The 12,809-nt window shown below is 49.7% G+C and overlaps 5 protein-coding genes across 5 annotated transcripts in view; 2 read left to right on the plus strand and 3 right to left on the minus strand.

The window, feature by feature from the left end:
* Positions 1–822: 822 nt before the first annotated feature.
* On the plus strand, positions 823–1,775 carry P884DRAFT_197372 (GPN-loop GTPase; the record flags this gene model as incomplete). Its single annotated transcript, XM_069438054.1, has 2 exons — positions 823–870; positions 936–1,775. 2 exons carry the CDS (start codon positions 823–825, stop codon positions 1,773–1,775), a joined length of 888 nt encoding a protein of 295 aa, XP_069298679.1.
* A 487-nt stretch (positions 1,776–2,262) lies between these two features.
* On the minus strand, positions 2,263–3,204 carry P884DRAFT_240302 (uncharacterized protein; the record flags this gene model as incomplete). The annotated part of the gene is made up of 3 exons (XM_069440173.1): positions 2,915–3,204; positions 2,726–2,819; positions 2,263–2,587 (listed from the first exon to the last, which is right to left on the minus strand). Exons 1-3 carry the CDS (start codon positions 2,952–2,954, stop codon positions 2,263–2,265), a joined length of 459 nt encoding a protein of 152 aa, XP_069298680.1. The 5' UTR covers positions 2,955–3,204.
* A 321-nt stretch (positions 3,205–3,525) lies between these two features.
* P884DRAFT_257638 (uncharacterized protein) lies at positions 3,526–4,738 on the minus strand. The gene is made up of 3 exons (XM_069441164.1): positions 4,691–4,738; positions 4,478–4,561; positions 3,526–4,409 (listed from the first exon to the last, which is right to left on the minus strand). Exons 1-3 carry the CDS (start codon positions 4,721–4,723, stop codon positions 3,948–3,950), a joined length of 579 nt encoding a protein of 192 aa, XP_069298681.1. The 5' UTR covers positions 4,724–4,738; the 3' UTR covers positions 3,526–3,947.
* Positions 4,739–9,215: 4,477 nt separating this feature from the next.
* On the plus strand, positions 9,216–9,927 carry P884DRAFT_298473 (RNA polymerase Rpb7; the record flags this gene model as incomplete). Its single annotated transcript, XM_069444610.1, has 4 exons — positions 9,216–9,464; positions 9,524–9,604; positions 9,668–9,837; positions 9,912–9,927. The coding sequence occupies 4 exons, from the start codon at positions 9,216–9,218 to the stop codon at positions 9,925–9,927; spliced, it is 516 nt and encodes a 171-aa protein (XP_069298682.1).
* A 1,423-nt stretch (positions 9,928–11,350) lies between these two features.
* The window catches only part of P884DRAFT_322397 (uncharacterized protein), a 2,591-nt gene continuing 1,132 nt past the window's right edge, over positions 11,351–12,809 (minus strand). The window contains exons 2-5 of the mRNA XM_069445424.1: positions 12,611–12,793; positions 12,278–12,480; positions 12,083–12,161; positions 11,351–11,964 (exon numbers count right to left, since the gene is read on the minus strand). Of these exons, the coding sequence (XP_069298683.1) occupies positions 11,802–11,964; positions 12,083–12,161; positions 12,278–12,480; positions 12,611–12,793 (628 nt within the window). The 3' untranslated portion in view covers positions 11,351–11,801. The remainder of the gene's footprint in view (positions 11,965–12,082; positions 12,162–12,277; positions 12,481–12,610; positions 12,794–12,809) is intronic.

Here is a 12,809-nt window from a genome sequence, read left to right on the forward strand (position 1 = left end):
GTACCGGACCACCAAGAGCAGTGGCTGCTACACAAAATAACACGGGACAATCCTGTCGACTTTTACTCGGGTTTCGAAGCGACCTAGAACACTGGTACAGAGACCGGAACAAGGGTGGCTCTCTGCGAAGCCGATTATCGCCGAATGCAGCTGGTACATTATCCGAACGGCTGTCCATAGGCTGAGATTGTACTCCGAACGTTGTACTCCGAGACCTCCCCGATGTCCCGCTGATGTTCAAACGCCGACCTGATCCTATTTTCTGTAGCATGCATGGCTCGTCGCTTTGCCGTCTTGGTGATGTCTCTGCTCGTCAGATTGCGCCATTGCTGCCCCTCCGCCCCTCTCTTGCAGACCAGCCATCGAGGTTCCCCACTGAGGGGCAGACTCAAGGAGTGGAACACGGCAAGGCCAGTCCGCATCCGTACACTACATAACCCCTGCCGGAAGACAGATCTGAGTCGCCGGTCGCAATCGCCCATTGTGAAATACTCGGGACGCCAAAACGAGAGCTTTGATGTCTGAGAAGCAATACAAAACAGGTAAAAGTACTAGTACATGAGGCGCGTTCATCAAGAGGTCGAGTGCGATGCCAGGCAAACAGAGAAGCGGGCACCTCGATGTGGTACATACATACATACAACCTCCGTACCTGTTTTTGAGGTTTGGTTAGTCAGTCACCGCCTTGGGAAATTCTGCCAGGCGGAATTCTGAAGTTTAGTCATGTAACTTGAGGGGCACGTTGAACAAGCACGTCCCCCGAAATCATCATTACTCCAGCTACTTCCACAGCGCCGTGAAGAAACTAAGCACCTCTCAGTCATGAGCAAGTACGGCGTGATGGTTATGGGCCCCGCGGGGGTAGGCAAGGTAGCGTATATCGCGCTTTGTTCCCACAGCATCTGTTGCGAGGATTCTGACGGCGAGACCGACAGTCGACCTTCTGCGCAAGCCTCATTACGCACCTCCGGCTAAACCGCCGTTCCGCGTTCTACGTGAACCTCGATCCTGCGGCCGAGCACTTCGAGCACCCGCCAGACCTCGACATTAAAGACCTGATCTCGCTGGAGGATGTGATGGACGAGTTGAAACTTGGCCCCAACGGGGGGCTGCTCTACTGCTTCGAGTTCTTGATGGAGAACCTGGATTTCCTTTCAGAAGCCCTCGAGTCTCTGACGGAAGAATATCTCGTCATCTTCGACATGCCGGGCCAGATCGAACTCTACACCCATGTCCCCGTAGTCCCAACCCTGATCAAGTTCCTCACGCAGGCGGGAGCCTTGGACATGCGGTTATGCGCCGCGTACCTTCTCGATGCCACGTTCGTCATCGATCGCGCAAAGTACTTCGCCGGGTCGCTCAGCGCAATGAGCGCCATGATCATGTTGGAGATACCGCACCTCAACATCCTGAGCAAGATGGACTTGCTCAAGGACCAGATGCGGAAAAAGGACTTTAAGCGGTTCCTCGTGCCGGATACGACGCTACTCGAGGACGACCCGGCAGATCGCTCTCGGAGAAAAGTCAAAGTCGACGTCCATAGCGCGGACCCCACGGACAAGGACGCCATCATGTCTGGCGCGACCTTCAAGCAGCTGAATGCGGCCGTCGCCAACCTCATTGAGAGCTTCAGCATGGTCAGCTACCTGAAACTCGACAGCACCGATGAAGACAGCGTGCAGGCGATTCTCAGCTACATCGACGACTGTATACAGTTCCACGAGGCACAGGAGCCCAAAGAGCTGGCTGACGAGGAATACGATGAGGACGAATGAATGATTTTTGTTTTCCTTTTCGTTTCAGGGGAGGGTCGGGGAACAAATGATTGTTTAGACAGGCTTGATGTTTCGGCACCGTTGGATTCGTTTTCGCGGTCAACGGCCCAAGGTGATTTGCATAGCGACGGCGTCCGGATCACAAAAATTGTGCTTGTATTTTCTCTCTCTCCCCGCGGACTTTTGCGATCATGTCGATGTTATTCCGAACGACTATGGTGTAGATGCGCGGCAAGGCTCGAAATCTTGGAGCTCTCTATCCCATACAAATGTTCCCAAAAAAAAAAAAAAAAAAAAAAAAAAAAAAAAAAAAAAAAAAAAAAAAAAAAAAACCTCCAAGACGCCGATCCGAAACCTATTTTCCAAAAGAAAGAACCATCATTAGGCGCGCTATCCTGACCACACCCTTGATTCCCTTTCCTTCTTTCTTTCCCTTCCTCTCCTCGCTCCCGAGAATTACAAAGATAAACAAGATGTCAAGTAAGAATCATGGCCACCCAGCGCCCGCGGCCCCCCATGCGGCACCGGCACCGGCACCCGGACCCGCCATTCGATAGCCCCGCGCCTGGTACTGCATCTGCGCCTGCGCTTGCGCCCGCGCCTGCGCCTCCCGCGCCTTCTCGTACTCGTGCCAGAAGAGGTCGGCCGCGCCGGCGAGCCAGCCGGCCAGGCGGCTGGCGGCGACGACGGCGTCCCGGGCGCTCCTCTCGACGCCGCGCTGCCAGACGGCGGAGGCGAGCAGGGCGGCGGCGGACCAGAAGAGCATGCGGAAGGCGAGGCGGGTCCAGAAGAGCATGACGCGCCGGACGATGCTGAGGAGCTGCAGGACGAGCGCGGCGAGGACGACCGCCGCGGCGGCGGCCACCACCGTCGGGGAGGACGCGATCAGCGCGGCGAGCGCGTCGAGGGCCGACACCAGCAGCGGTCCCATCTCGGCCAGCAGGGTCGACGCCGACGCGCGCAGGGCGTGCACCGGGCTGGACGGGTGCAGGAGCGCTGCGCGGACGTTGCCGAGAAAGATGACGAGATCCGGAGGTAGGGTGTCTGTTTTCACAAAAAGAGGTTAGTTTCGTGTCGAGCGGTCCGCCGGCGGCGGCGAGACGGGACGAGGATGGGGGGGGGGAGGAGAGGGAGCATGCCTTTTAGATAGCTGAGCGTCCACTGGAGGGGAATGTCCATTGTTTCGGACTCTGCTTTCTTTCTCTCTCAAATCGGGTGTCGCTAATTCGTTGGTCGCGAGAGAAACAGGTTGGTTGCTGTGGGTGGATGATATCGGACTGACTGGAATCGTTTGGTTCGCGCGAGACGGGAGCAGAGGGTTAAACGTGGGGCGATTCCAGACGCGCAGCGCGACAGCGCATTCGCAAACGGGCAAGGTGTCAAACTGCTGGTCTCTGCCAATGAGGAGGACTTCCTTTGGGAGTCTGAGCTGGGCGTCAAAGTCGCAGCTTTCGGCAACGTCGTGGTGAAAAAAAAAAAAATTAAATAAATAAGCTTTAAATGCTGGCAGCTCTTTCCGTCGTCGTCTTTGTCAGTCGAGGACTATGTAATCCGTCTTTGTTCTTTGAAAGACGATTCGATGCCCCGAAACACGCGGTCTGAGCGTCGAACAAAAAATATGGGACCCGGCGAAGACACCTACTGAGCTTTCAGAACAGAGCTGTAATCCATATAGCACACTAATACGATGACTGATGTCTGCGCTGGTTTCATGTTGGCTATTGTAGTTATTGCGATTACTTGAACAAGAAAAAAAAAGAACTCTTTTTTTCTTTAAAACTGCGGTTGTTTCTTTGCCATCAACGTGTCCTAAACACTGCCGTTTCTCTCTGGCTTGCCTGCCCATCCACAGTATACCTGGTACTTCATTCGTCAAAGCTGGGGCTGATAGATGGCAGCCCGCATATCCGTATGTCAAATCCGTTTTGCCATGGGGGCTGCTGATTGGCATCTCGCTTGCCCAACTCCCAGACAGCCCTCTGACTTTGAACCTAAGGTCTCAGTTCCTGCACCTCCGGCCGATGGAGGAAAATGTGCGGTCAGTCCCGGCGGACGTTCTTGTTCCAGAGCCTTCGCGCCTAGTGACAACCGTTGCGTCGTATTGTGCACATGTTCTGGCCACCGAGGCATCGGTCTCCTCTTGAACGGGGGGGCTCTAGAGCTGCTGCCCGGCTACTGGGCCTTCTCGGCCTTCTTCGCTTTCCGCTCGCGGAACTTGGCGATCTCCATCTGGACGGCCTTGTCGACGCGCTTCTTGAGCTCCGGGCGGTAGCCTAGCATGAAGAGAAGCTCTAGCCAGACGAACAGAGGGGCCAGGAAGATGGCCTGGAAGAGGTTGTCAAGCAGCGCCGGGGCCCTGCCCTCGAACTTGCCGTGGCCGATGAACTGCGCGATCCAGGAGACGACAAACACGGCAAGGGAGATCTTGTTGGCATTGGCGGTATCCTGCAGCCGGAGATAGTTGGTTCCGGCTGCCGCGCCGAGGCAGATGGCGGCCAGAACGCCTCCTGCGACGGGTTCAAGGAGCAGGTAAAGGCCTCCCCATGTCATGGCTGCAAAGGTCCCCAGATGCGGCTCAAGGTAGGGTATTTGCAGCCACGACGGCAGTGTGAAGAAGGGGCCGTAGTTGGAAAGCTGCGCCTGGTCAGAACACATAATTGCCGCGGCGAGGGGCGGGCGGAGGAAACAGTAGTAGTGCGTACGAGCTCGAAAAATGTAAACAAAATCAGCGGCACGCAGACCATGTGAATCGCCACGTTCACATTGTTATGGTGATATGCACCATACTGGACTACGGTTAGCTGCTGGACACGCGGTGTGTATCATAGAGAGACCGCCGTGGTATGGTGGGTGCGGGCACCTCTCGCCTGCGGGGCTAACGGGCCGGTGCGGGCTGAGGGGATGGATGGGCTTACGAAGGTGAGCTGCTTTTCGAGGTTCAAGGACATGGCGACGGGAAGTCACTGGATGTCAGGAGAGGGCTTGGTTTTAGAGAGTATGCGTGAACCTCTTGGCTTGTACTCCGTACTTGGTATCGCATCCAACGGCTGCAGGCCTAGCACATGCCACCTAGAGCGTTTGCAGGCGTCTGCCTCTGCGTCTGCCTCTGCGTCTGCGTGTCCGTGGAAAACCTGGGAGTCTTCAGCGTCTGTATTGATTGCAAGGTCAAACTTGCGGGTTTTCCAAGTGAGCGTCGGGAGCTGATCGGAATTTAGTAAAAGAAAAAAAAAGAAGAGGAAAGGAAAACACAGGAAAAAGGTTTGGCGAGGTTTGGCCAAGTTTGCGTCAGGTTGGGTTACGTTGGAATTGCTTGGGTCGGGTGAGGAGCAAAGAGACAAAGAGTATGATGAAGTCGGGATAGGGCAATGCTCTGCTGCTAAAGTTGCGGCGCTGGCTTGGCAAAGCAGCTCTGTAAAACTTTGTGCCTCGGATGGCGGGTCGTCTGAGCTTCCTTCCCCACGAAAAGATTGTCGATGAGCACTAGACATGACAACTCCTCTCAAAACCAAGACGTGACCGTGGGATCTCGAGGATAAAGAAAATCGACTTTTATCGCTACACACTATATATACATGTGTATTGCTGTTTCGTAGTGGTCCCGAACCCCAAACTGTGGCGTTTGTGCCCTTCAGCTTGTGCAAGGGAGCAGAAAGAGCTCCAAAATCACTCGATGATTCTAGTTATGCCTCAGAGGATCCCACGTCTCTCGGTCGACAGCACGCTCCTCGGAGTCCGAGCTACTCTCAGCAATTCCAGACATCCCTTATTACCCGGTGGTTAGTTGCTGACTAATTAGTTCAGGACTACCACCTGTCTCCCGACAGGTGGGGCCAAAACCCCCGGATGCCTAGATACGGCCGGACAGGTACGCGTCCAAATACACGTCCAATTTTACTAGTCAACTCCCTATACTCGAAGATATAACCACTGCCACAAGCCCAATTCAACCACTTTCCTATATACGATGCCTCTAACTGACCAAATCCAAGAACCGGCTAGTATACGGGCCGCCAAATGGCTCCTTGCCGCTCAAACTCGCCACCGAACTAGTCGCTTACCCCATAGAAAGGAACCTAGTATATAGCACGCGGCTTAGCTATTTAAGACTAGAAAAACCTAGGTTAGCCGGCACTTGAAGTCGTTAAAGGATACTAGACTTCTAGCTACCAGTAGTAATGTAGTTAGAAGACCTTGGTTGCTTCGAAACGACGAAGATTCCGCCCTCGAAGGATACGTGTACTGGCTTATCGAATCTGGTTCTCTTGCTACCAAAGATCTTCTCTAAGATGCTACTAACTACTTATAGGTACGTTATAATCCTCCTTACCTTCCTATTAGTAAGTATTAGTAGTTACGTTAGAAATAGGATTATCTATAGTTTTAGCTGATATTCTTTAAATTAGTCAAAGTAAACCGACTCTTGGCTAAGTAATAGGTAGAAGAACTAGAGATGTTCTTTAATAAGCTTAAGGATACTATCGAAAGCTTTAAGATTACTATATCTAGCTATTAGAATATAGATAAGACTAGGTATATACTTATAATATTAAATAGGCGGTTTGAGATCTTGATAGTTAAAATGGATAAGAAGAAGAAGGTTAGTATTTTCCTCTTTTCTAAGTATTAGTTTAGAATACTAACTATAGTATTTTATTAGCTAGAGATTCTAGACCTTTATAACTAGGAGTTAATAAGTATAATTAGCGCTAGAAATACTATTAGTGATATTATTTTAATATTTTATATCTTTAAATAGTAGCTATTAGAAGATTAGGATATTAAAGATCTTAATAAGGAGATATAATTCTATAAGTTAGAGATAGTATTTAATAATACTAAGATTATAATAGATTAGATATAACATTTTAATAAATACTCCTTTATTATCTATACTAAGTTCTAGTAATATAGTATAAGCTTTAAGGAATAGTTTAGTTATAACTATTATAACTATAGTCTTACTCTTAGTATATACTTTATTAACCTAGATAATATTACCCCTAAAGATTTAGTCTATATATCTATACTATTAGAAGAATATATATACTAACTACTTATCCTAAATAACTTTATAAGATATTATAACCTTAAACTTTATAAATATTACCTCTTATTCGATATTATTATTATCTTCCTCCTTCCCTATTTAATATACTTTATCTAGCTAATAGATATAGGAGTCTTTTACTATCTTAAGGAAGTATATTAATGACGTCTCTAGTAAGTAGTTTAAAACGGTAATCTTACATTTACCTAGGTAGACTTTATTAGAGGATTCTAGGAAATCTAGGAGGCTAGTTTCAAATACCAAAATATTATAGTAAGATTTAAAAAGACTAGTCTTTTTCTACCAAACCAATATATTATAATAGACTAGATTAGGGAGAAAGTATTATCTAATATAAGTATTTGATATCTTACCATAATTCCTAATAATAAGTAATAGGTATATATAAAAAAAGGTATTAACTATATTTAAAAATAATATCTTAAGCTTTTTAGTTTACTAATATAAGAACACTTTTAGGATATTATATTAATAGTTAATAAAGGTTAACTAATATATAAATATCTAAATAACTTCATTAAAGACAAGAGAGCCTATCTAGCTATACTATCTATTAAGAAAATATAAGGCTAACTTATCAAGCTAATAGGAGAGGTTATAATAAGTATAACTATCTAATAGATTTGACAGTTTTAGAAGATCTAAGCTTAGAAGAGCGCTAAGGTAATTTAAGATATTAGCCGAAAAGCTACCTATATTACTATTAAGCAGATTAAATAAGAGTATAGGGAGGAATACAAAGTCTAGAAAAGGCACCTGGAGAATAAGATTCCTAGTATTAATAGGTATTACCTTTGTATAGTAACCTTTACTAAATTCTTAGAAAAGACTAACAAGAATAACTATCTTCCTCTTAATAATAAGGACCCTCTCTAGGTTCTATCAAAGGAGCGTTAGCTACTAGTATTCTTTAACTTTAGAGATAGAAAAGAAGTCCTAATCCCCTAGTTAGCTAAGCCGTTATTAGAAGTTAAACTCCTATCCCCTAAATGTCCTAAGATATAGATTGGCGGTATAACTATAATATTAATTAACAATAATAACGATGACAGATTTGACTTTATAGATAGTAAAGATAGGTAGGAAGAGGATATTAAATTACTATCTCTATCTAAGGGTAAGAAGGAGTCTCTATATATAGCTATTATTAAGGACATTAGGAGGTTTAAGAAGTAATATACCTATAAGTCTATAGTAATAATACAAGGGATAGAAGATAATAACTATTACTAGGAGGCTAAAAGAGAAGGTATAAGAGAAGGTATTATTATAATTAAGAGTATTAAGAGTGATAGGGATAGGGGGTATAATATAGAGGGAGAGGGAGACGAAGGTAAGTCATATAACCTGTTGTTTGACTAGTTATAACCGGGTAGAATTAAATTTTACTACGTTTTTGAGCTTTTTAGAGCCTAGTTTACAATTGAACTATTTGTAGCTATTTGAGGCTGTTATTACGATGGTAATTGAACTTGATAGTACCTTTTGTAAAGACGCGAATGTATGGGAAATTTGGTGGCGATGTGTCTGGCTATATTGGTATGTCCGGGGGTTTTGGCCCCACCTGTCGGGAGACAGGTGGTAGTCCTGAACTAATTAGTCAGCAACTAACCACCGGGTAGTCGCACAGCAGCCTGCCTGAACATCCAAAGCTCACTTGACATTCGCCAGACGGATTAATTTACGGAGGTCTCCGTACATGCACCCCGACCGCAGTACGGGTGTAATTACCCGCAAGCGCGCCATTGCGCACTACACATGCAGTACGGAGTACGTCCGTACACTATTCCGTACACTATTCCGTACCCTACCCACCTCAGGTATGTATGTATGTACGGTACGTACCCCGTAAGGTTGTAGTACCGTTCCTGATCCTGCGCGCACACGCACAGACCAATAGCTTATTCAAGCCGCCAACTTTCCTCGGCGCAGGCAAACCTGGGCGATCGTGGGAGTGTTGCAGCCTTTTCTCTCTCCCCTTCTGCATGCGTCAGCCTCGCCCAAGAACAAACCCGACTGTTCGCCGGCGCGTCAAACACGGCGGGTCTTGATTTTTCGCCGGGCAGTATAGACACAGCGCATTCGTCAGAGCGAGGCAAAAAAGAGAAACGAACAGAAGAAAGAAGAAGAAAGGGCAAGCAATGTGGGGGTGCTTGTGCCTTGACTTCTGATCTCCAGGTCGGAATATCGCTGCTCTGCCGACGTCGTCGAACTCGATTCGCTCTCTCGTTTTGCGTCGCGAAACGAGAAAAAAAAAAGGCCACCGCCGCGTTTCACAGCTCCCTGCTTGGGCGAAGAAGTGCGGGAAGCATTCCGTTAGCCGAGACGAGACCATCAACGAGATCATCGATTATCCCACAAGACCGATCACAATGTTCTTCCTCCACAATCTCGAGCGGCGCGTCACGCTGCATCCGTCCTACTTTGGGCGGAACATGCACGAGCTGGTGACGACGAAGTTGGTCAAGGACGTCGAGGGAACCTGCGCCGGTGATTACTATATCATCGCCATCATGGACACCTTCGATGTGTCCGAAGGTCGCATTCTCCCCGGCAGCGGCTTGGCCGAGTTTACCGTGGGCTATCGCGCCGTGGTCTGGCGGCCGTTCAAAGGCGAAGTGGTAGGACAGGACTGAGGACTCCTCATGCGGTCTCGCTCGTCTCTCGCTGACCCGACTAGATCGATGCCATCACCCAGACGGTGAACCCACACGGCTTCTTTGCCCAGGCCGGGCCATTGCGCCTGTTTGTTTCGTCGCACGTATGTATCGACTCGACTCGCGACGGAGAGGATGAGTCTTTGGACCACTGACAGACGGCACAGCTGATGCCCGACGAAATCCAATACGATGCCAGCGCCACCCCGGCGCAGTTCACCAACAACGCCGACATCGTCATCGAGCAGGGCACCCACGTGCGGGTCAGGATCATTGGCTTGCGGACCGAGGTCGGCGAGATGTGGGCCATCGGCAGCATCAACGGTGACTTTCTTGGGTACGCTCTGATCATCCGGCCCCCATGCCTCATGGCCGTTCATCGCGTTTGCTGACCATGGACTCCTACCGCAGCTGCCTCCAGGCATAGGAACCCGACAGGAAGCCGCTACCCGTCAACTGGTGAAGAAGGCCAAACGTTGTTCTGCCCTTCTTGGGAGACCAAGCAGCAATATCAGCTTTGCGCATCTGCACCGCTGGAGTTTACAGTGAGGGGCTTCGAGCACTCTCATCATTTTTCCTCTGAAGGGGAATGCGAACGTGGTTTCCAGCACGGCACCCGAGGTTATCTCATACAAGTGCTTGTTGTAGGCAGCTATCAACTGACTACGATGCGTTGATGATTTTTTTCTGCGGACTGGTAGTTGGGAATGCGGAGCCCGGTACCAAAGCGCTGTTTTCGGAAGATTCGGGGAGCGCCGAAGTCTGAACTTGAGGCCCAGGCGGAGGGGACAATGGGCGTTCTCTCTTCCTGAGTTTATTACGCAATGATCATCTGGACAATCAAGTTGAGAACCCCCCCCTCCCAAAAAAAAAAAAAAAAAAAAAAAAAAAAAAAAAAAAAAAAAAAAAACCTTCGACCCATCTCTCTGTGGTGACCGCACGGTTCGGATGCACGGATACGCTATTGCTTCTCGGACTCAGTCAGGTCCAGCACTCGGTGTGATCGAGTCCATACATGAGTCCGAATCAGGAATGAGCTCAACGAAGCCGGGCAAACCCTCATTCTGTGTTTTTACACACACCCGCCCACGAGGAAGAGAGGTTAATCACAGTGTCCTGTAGGCCTCATGGGAGACTTGGACTGTGATAGGGACTGGCAGAACTCACAAGGTCGGTGAAGGGAGAGGGTGGGAGGGGGAGTTGCTAGCGCTTGCGGTTTCCGCGGCTTCCAACAAACCATCCACCTCCTCGCAAGACAACGGACTTCCTGATCTCGCCGAATGCATGGGAAATGTCTGATCGATACCGCATACGGAGGGGAGGCGTGGAACCGAGGCGGAATCTAAGAAGTGTACTTCGTATTTGCATACACTGTAGCGAGTGCAGTGTACATACCTACAGCACGGAATACTTGTATACTAGCGTAGTGTAGGTAGGGACTGCCGTCCGCCCACTCCCTAGCTGGCCCCGAGCTGAACCACTAGCGTGGCAAGTGAGGGAATACATGGGCGTGAGTGTGTGTATGCAGTACGTCTGTTCCGAAAAACACAGTACCTGCTGCGTGGTGTCACACAGACCGAGGAGTTGGGTCTGCTGCGTCACCATCCGGGGGTTTCGCAGATCACCGCTCCCGTATAACTACATACGTGTATTACATCCATCCGTACAGGATACTAGAAGCTAGCCCACCCATCGGTATTGCTTTTTTTGTTTGCCTTCTGCTAGCTCCGTCTGCCTCGATTCCGCGGCCAGCAATCCGCCGCTTGCCCGAAAAGAAAGACAAGAAAGAAAAGGAAGAAAAGAAAGAAAGACAAGAAAGAAAAGAAAGAAAAAGAAAAAAACACGCCTCCCCTTCTACGATCCATGGTGTACTCCGTACAGTACTCCGTACTTTGTGTGACTTGCTCTCCGATCAGCTTCGCTCAAAGACATGCAGCCGTGCGGAAAAGTAACTAGCATCCATCCCTGCACAAGAAGATGTTCACGGGAAGCACGGAAGCAAGGCGTGTCGTGATTCCTCTCCACCCTCGACGGAAAAAGAAAAAGGAGTTCGGCGCCAAGCTCCTGGTTCTCCCCTCCGCCCGGCGCGAGGCACATTGAGAAAAAAAAAGCGCCTGTGGCGGCATCTAACTAGCGTGTTCAACGTGTGTGCGTGTGTGTGTGTGCATGTGTGAAGTATACGCTCCGCAGAGGCACGCTGTTGTGTCGCGCAGGCATGTTCCCCTTGAGCATCGCACGTCCAGCTCGGCCGGGCCATCCGTAGTGGTTGTTGGCCCGCTTCGCTCGTTGCAGCCAAACCTCTCAGACCCGAGCCTTGAGCAGCCACCGTCGGCCGTGGGACAGCCACCGGAGGGCGGCCGCGCTGATCATCCCCGACAGCAGCACGGCGGCGAGGAAAACCAATAGGCCGCTGGGTTGGTAACGGGTGAGGATGGCGGCCGATACCGGGTTCCCGATCAACGTCCTAAGGATGGGGGGGGAAGGGGTCAGGTTAGGAAGACGGTGTACGTGTGTTAGATGTATGTGTGTATGTGTGTGCGTGCATGTTCTGTAGGGGCTCGACAATGGGTGGCGCAACTTACGCGAACGAAGTGATGCTATATACGGATCCCAGCCAGGTTCCGGCGTTGTCGCTTCTGCAGAGCGCATTGATGCACGAGACTTGTGGTGACCTGCATATCAGCACACCCATCCGTCTAATGAGAAGCCGTGTTATGCAGCATTGTGGGTGAGGGGAGGGGGAATAAGAAGAAGAAGAAGAAGAAGAAGCCCCTTACCGCCGAGTGGGACAAAGCTGCCCGTGCCGATGCCCATGAGCACAACCACAACGAACAGAGCGGCAACAGAGGAACCCCCGAGAGGTAACCATATTGCCAGCACGGCGAGGAGGGTGAAACCGTTCATTACGATGGTGGCGTTGAGTGGGCCGAGCAGCCGATCGGACAGCCAAGGGGGGACAGTCCTGCCCACAACGGCGCCACTGCGGTTTTGTCTCTGGTTAGCGTATTGTACGGCTCACACATCCAGGATATCCGTATTGCTGCAGCCAAGAAACAACACCAAAAAAAGAGAGTCCGACGGGACGGGAAGAGAAAGGGGGGTGGGCATACATGTTGTAAGACATCATCAAGTAGAACTGCTTGTTCCCGACATCTGCCGCGACGGCATACGAAGGGATTGACCCCCACTGGATGAAGAGGACCAGCTCATATGCTGTGGTTTTCAAGTGCCGGGTCAGTTGGGATGTGTCTACGTTACTCCGTACATGGAGCGGCGCCGACGCGGTTGTTATACTTTTTTTTTTTTTGG

Source organism: Thermothelomyces heterothallicus (genome assembly GCF_042370625.1).
Source record: "Thermothelomyces heterothallicus CBS 202.75 unplaced genomic scaffold P884_scaffold_7, whole genome shotgun sequence".
NCBI classification, from domain to species: Eukaryota; Fungi; Ascomycota; class Sordariomycetes; order Sordariales; family Chaetomiaceae; genus Thermothelomyces; species Thermothelomyces heterothallicus.

What these genes read in the sequence shown, in the direction of transcription:
- P884DRAFT_257638 (XM_069441164.1), bottom strand. Translation starts at nt 4,723, where the DNA reads ATGTCCTTGAACCTCGAAAAGCAGCTCACCTTC. An exon ending in TCGAAAAGCAGCTCACCTTC is followed by an intron (nt 4,562 to 4,690) that starts GTAAGCCCATCC and finishes ACCGTAGTCCAG; the next exon opens with TATGGTGCATATCACCATAA. An exon ending in TGTTTACATTTTTCGAGCTC is followed by an intron (nt 4,410 to 4,477) that starts GTACGCACTACT and finishes GACCAGGCGCAG; the next exon opens with CTTTCCAACTACGGCCCCTT.